The sequence below is a fragment of the Dendropsophus ebraccatus genome, chromosome 1, assembly GCF_027789765.1.
Source record: "Dendropsophus ebraccatus isolate aDenEbr1 chromosome 1, aDenEbr1.pat, whole genome shotgun sequence".
Taxonomy (NCBI): domain Eukaryota; kingdom Metazoa; phylum Chordata; class Amphibia; order Anura; family Hylidae; genus Dendropsophus; species Dendropsophus ebraccatus.
Genome location: NC_091454.1, coordinates 114,964,757 through 114,970,756, shown reverse-complemented (window position 1 = coordinate 114,970,756; position 6,000 = coordinate 114,964,757). Strand labels below are relative to the sequence as shown.

At 44.4% G+C, this 6,000-nt stretch overlaps 1 protein-coding gene across 2 annotated transcripts in view; it reads left to right on the top strand.

The window, feature by feature from the left end:
* The first annotated feature begins 919 nt into the window (after positions 1–919).
* The window catches only part of TBC1D22A (TBC1 domain family member 22A), a 407,989-nt gene continuing 402,908 nt past the window's right edge, over positions 920–6,000 (top strand). Inside the window, exon 1 of one of the 2 annotated variants that reach the window (XM_069976986.1) lies at positions 920–1,130. In XM_069976986.1, the coding sequence (XP_069833087.1) occupies positions 1,069–1,130 (62 nt within the window). In that variant the 5' untranslated portion in view covers positions 920–1,068. The remainder of the gene's footprint in view (positions 1,131–6,000) is intronic. The other variant, XM_069976977.1, reaches the window with a different exon arrangement.

Here is a 6,000-nt window from a genome sequence, read left to right as displayed (position 1 = left end):
AAACACATTTCCCCCAAATAAACAAAATGCGTTTTTTTTACAATTTCACATTTATTTTTTTTCTGGATTCGCAGTGTTCTTTATGCAAAAATTCAGCCTGTCATTGCAAAGTACAATTAGTGATGCAAAAAATAAGGGCTCATGTGGGTTTCTAAGTGGAAAAATGCAAGTGCTATGACCTTTTAAGCACAAGGAGGAAAAAACGAAAACGCAAAAATCGAAATTGGCTCTGTCCTTAAGGGGTTAAGCACAAGGAGGAAAAAACGGAAAACGCAAAAATTGAAATTGGCCCCATTCTGTAAGGGTTAAACAGATACTAAAAACTGATGCTGCTGTATGGCATACAATGTCAATACAATTTATTTACACTACAAGTTTTTTTGGGTGAATTTGATGGTGCTGAATACTATAATATGTACACAGGGATATATAGATAGATAGATAGATAGATAGATAGATAGATAGATAGATAGATAGATAGAGAGACATATATATGTTTATAGTTAACGTATATGACAAAGTCTGTTAGGAAAGCAATCTCACTCAGTTCTCCATTCCTCTGTATTCCTATAAGACGAGGATAACTATTTAGCAATACGTAGTGCTCTCTCCGTGGATGTGATCCCTTACAACTAACAACATGGCGCCTCGTCCTATGGCTCAGCCGTTGGCTATGCCTCATCTCCCTCCAGCTGTAGTACAACTACAATTCCCATCATCAGATCGCTTCCATCGCTCTCCCGGGTGATAGTTCTGCATCGGCTGGGCGGCCGCGGGATTTAGAGCAGAGAACGCATCACACGACAATTTGCGGACTGCATAACGTCACAATAAATACATGGACCTTTAAGTGCTGGCAAAACTTTGTTGACTTCCGTAGTGCTAAGTATCGGCACTTATGATTGGTCAGCCATCATCCGCACGTCAAGACGTCCAATGGCGATGCCGTTTGTTGCTGGTTCAAACATGGCGGCACCCATTCACAGTGGATAGGTTTTTCCCCGTACAATAAATCAACCGGTCGCGGTTCGTCTTGTAATCCCTGTGAGCCGGTAATGTGGGGAGAAAATGGCGAGCGATACAGGGAGAAAGCAGTTCTGGAAGAGGAACGTCGCTAAAATGCCGGGAAGGTGCGTATGTGCGATGACATGTCAGTGTGTAGGGCTGCCCGGCTGTAGTGTTGGCATTCTATGACACCCCTTCACTGCCAGCAGCTGGGGGTCATTCGCGTGTGGCTGGTACCGGCGGCTCCTGCAAGCAGCGAGCGGAGGGGACTGGGGACTAGGCTGTGTGTACAGAGCAGGAAGCGGCCACTATGTACACGGGGATGTGGGATGGATCTCACACCTAATGCTCCTGGTACACATGTATGAACGAGGTGTATTACAGCTGTGTGCAGGAGCATGATATGTACGATGACATCCATTGCCTGATCCCTGGATGGTAGCCAGTCCTATGACAGCCCTCATACTGATGGTGTGCTTGGGATCTGCTAAACTCTGCCAATAGGGTCCACTCCATCAGGGGTGTCAAACTGCGGCCCTCCAGCTATAGCAAAACTACAATTCCCATCATGCCTGGACAGCCAAAGCTTTAGCTTTGGCTGTCCAGGCATGATGGGAATTGTAGTTTTGCAACAGCTGAAGGGCCTGAGTTTAACACCCCTCCCTAATATACAGAACTACAACTCCCATCATGCCCTGATAGCTGCAGGCCTGACATAGCCATAGGTAGTAGGTATCCGTCTGAGGACTCTCTAAAATAGAGACAGAGATGCTGAGAGGAACAATATTTTACTTACTTTATGTTCAGCCATTCTGATGTACAGGAGAACAGGTGCCATTCTGTGCCCTCTGCCCAGCGGCCACTGATTGGCAGCTTTCTGTCTGTAGCAAAACAGCTATCAATCAGTAGCTGGTGGGCGGAGATGGTGGCACAGCATGGCATCCATTCTCCTGAATATTGGAAGAACAGCTGCACAGAATTTAAAGGGAAACTTGACAGCAGAGAGATGCATTTATCTGTGCTCCCAGCTTTCCGTTACCTATTACATGAGCATTGTATAGTCCTCTTTAGGGCTGCTCTGTGTTTTGAAAGGCGGGTCACATTGATATCCCACACAGCCGAAGATGAGTGGGTTGTCAGTGATTCTGGAAGGCGGTGGGGGGCAGTCTGAAGACAAAGGTGGTTAGAGAGTGGGCATTACCGGTGTCACAGACCTGCCTCTGTGACACTGTCAGCACGAAGTAAAGATATCTTTTTTTTACCAAGACGCTGGATCACAGAGCAAAGCTAAAAGTAGCTACAGGATGCTCACTCAGCAAGTAACTGGAAACAGGCAGCACAGATATATGCATATCCATGCTCTCGGTTTCCCTTTCAGTAAAACATTGAGGAAGATCCATCAAGCAATCCTAGAGTAAGATTCTCCTTGTTGCCCATAGCAGCAAATCAGAGTTTAGCTTATTTCTCATATTCTTTTAAAATGAAAGCTAAGCTGTGATTGGTTGAATTGTTCTATTCGGCACACACCTACTGACAGTTTTATTCAAAGTGGCACTATCAGCAGGTTCTGCCCAGTGAACCTGCTGATATGCCCCAGCAGCTCTGTACTTTATATAAATCGATTGCCGTTAATAATTCCTTTCTTCTCCTCCGCATTCTGTCCATATTCCCTAATTGCCCCTATGCTGGTGACCTTAGGATCATTTGGGGCATCTCCCAGCTGCCGGGAGCAACACCTCGGCCCGCCCAGCCTGCCCCCTACCAGCCCGCCCACTATGCATATTCATAAATACATAGTGAGGCCTCTATTTACTGCGCTTGCGAAGGGAAGACGTCCCATCAACACCGGCTCAGTCCGCCCTCTCCCTTGCCCCCTCTTGTGCTGCTCACTATGAATATATGAATATATATTGTGGGCAGCCCGGAGAATCCCCCTTGGCCCGTCCAGCATGCCTCCTTGCATGCTGCCCAGCCCTCATAAATCTTTAGAGCCTCCGCACTGTTGGGACATTTTTAAGCCTGGCACAAAAAATTCTAGACCAAATAAGTGTCCCCCATAGTGATTACATCTTTGAAGGAATGTACTGACACTGACACCTCGCTTTATCGGTACAGTCTTGCAAAGATGTAAACACTTCAGGTGCTCCCACATCGTAATGAGACATAATGCCGGGACGTCTGTGATTCCACCGTGCCGTCACCTAGCCCACATCTTACGTGATTCACAGAATGTGTGCATGTGGCCTAAGGTTTCTTGTATTGTAGAGTAGACGGCACTTCTGCGGTGGTGGTGCTTGTGGTGGGATGGCTTCACAAACATAGTAGATAAGAAAATCCCGGCACTCACCTGTTGAAGTTATGCTTGTTTATTTATTTGTAAAACATAATAAAGTATAGAAGGACACGTTTCGGCATAAAGCCTTTATCAGCTCCAGCTGAGCAGATGAAGGCTATATGCTGAAACGCGTCCTCCTATACTTTATTATGTTTTGCAAATAAATAAACAAGCATAACTTCAATAGGCGAGTGCTGGGATTTTCTTATCTACTGTGGCCTAAGGTGGCACTATATATGTAATACATTTTTTGTATTGTAAAGATCTACAGTGGAAGGGCAGTGCTGCCTCTAGCTGTAATATGCAGAAAGGCTGCTTCAGCACAACACTTTTAAATACTACGTGTTGCAATTCCATTAACTGTTAAGGTAAACTTGGCACAGAATCTTGGGTTATTGGCACCACAGCTCTTTGGCACCACAATACACAGTGAGTGGAGTTTGTCTCTGTTCATTGTGTAGCAGTGGCAACGTGTCACTGCGGTTCAGCTCCTGTTCACTTGACTATGTTGCTGAGCTGCAGTTACAAATCACCATCTTATGGATATCTTATCAGTAATCTTGTCAAACCTGCTATAAGGGTGCCTTCACATGTACCATATCGCAGCGGATTTCATGCTGCGAGTTCTGCAGCGAAATCCGCTGCGGTACTGTGTGCTGTCATTCCCTATGGCACTACATTCTTGCAGTGGATTTTCATTCAGTGTGGGCACTTCACACTGTCTGTTTAGGGCTGTAAACAGGGGGCATGATATTGGAGATGGGAACATTCCCTTCTGCCTAAATGTTGGCGCTTGTCGTCTCTCTTTGCCAGGATGTGAGCATGCACGCTCTCCCCTGCTCCTGAGCTTCTCTTCCGAATGAAAGCTGTATACAACAGTAATTGTGAAGAGATGTTTAGGAGCAGGGGAGAGCAGAGAAAAAAGACAGTGGCCTCCTCCTGTCCCTGTTCGACATGTGTTACTGCAGCTTCCGTAATAGTGCTGCCACAGCAGCTGCCAGCAGAGCCCAAATTAAAGGTTTGGGGTTTTTTTGGCAAAAATCTGTAGTCCAGGCGATTTTAAGAAACTTTGTAATTGGATATATTAGGCAAATATGCCATTATCTGCATTCAAAAAGCCTTTTCCCAGCCCCCCCTCCTTCCTCTCTCTCATTCACTGCTCATTATCAGGAAATCTCTACTCTTTTACATCAGTCAAGCCCTTTCTCTTCCATGGAGAGGAGAAGAGGGAGATTAGTCAGCAGCAGAGAGCAGAGAACAAAGGATTACTAAGCGGGACCTGTGTGAAAGCCGGTATTCAGAGTTTAGAGAGGTCAGTGCTGACTTCAGCGTAGATAGCCTTGTGATGTAGCTTAATTAACTCTTTGTTGTCCTGTTTTGGTGCCTCATCTCCCTCAACCCCTCCCCTCTCCATAAGAGAACCATCAAGACAGGGGGGAGAGCTTTAAACTGCTTTTTCATGATAAATATGCATTTTTTTGTCTAATAAACCCAATTACATAGTTTCTTGCAATCGCCTGTACTATTGATTTTTGCAAAAATAATTTAAACAGTGACACTTTAACCCCTTAAGGACAGAGCCTGAAATGACCTTAAGGACCAGGCCAATTGTCACTTTTGCGTTTTTGTTTTTATTTCCTCGCCTTCTAAGACCCATAACTCTTTAATTTTTCCACCTACTGGGCCATGTGAGGTCTTGTTTTTTTCAGGAACAGGTGTACTTTGTAATGGCATCTTTCAATCTGCCAAAAATGAATGACTGAACCCCCAAAAATTTTCCTTTATTCTATAAGTCGGTCTGAACATGGTGATATGCATGTTTACTAGGTTTTCTAACTCTTTACTATTTTTATTAGCAGTAAAACTTTTTTTTTGCAAATAGGTGTATTTAAAATGGCCCTATTGTGAGCTTATAGCGCTTTTATTTTTTCACCTATGGGGTGGTTTGGGGCATAAATTTTTGCGCCATGATTTCTAGTTTTTATTAGTAACATTTTTTTCTAGATTGCTTTTTATAAGCAAATAATTTTTTTTCTTTACATAAAATGTAATTTTTAAAAAGCAATCCCTGTGTTTTTTACCACTTTTTGTTCATGCTGTTCATCGTGCAGGAACAATATTGTTTTATTTTAATAGATCGGACGATTACGCACGCTACGGTTTAATATATGTTAATTAACTATCATTTTTATGTGTTTTATGTATAAAATGGGAAGGGGGGGGTGATTTCACTTTCATTGGGGGAGGGGCTATGGGGCATTTTTTAAAACTTTTATTGATATTTTTTTCTTTACATTTTTTAATCCCCTTAGGGGACTTATACATTAATACATTAGATTTCATACACTGATCACTGCTATGCCATAGCATAGCAGGGATCAGTGTTATTTGTGATCTTATAGAGCCTGCCTGGGGCCTGTGACAGACTGCACAGAGGTAAGAAGTATACCCTAGTCAGTCAGGCAGTGCGATCGGGACCCCCACAGACACGCTGCGGGGTCCTGATCGGTAAGTGACAGGAGTAACGGCGCAATCGCAGCGTTTAAGGGCTTAGTGGCGGGTGGCTGCTAGATTGCGGTCGCCCGCCATTGAGGGTGAGGGCCTGGCTGCAGATAGCAGCCAATTCTCACCCGCTATGGGGCGAGCTCAGCTCCATAGCC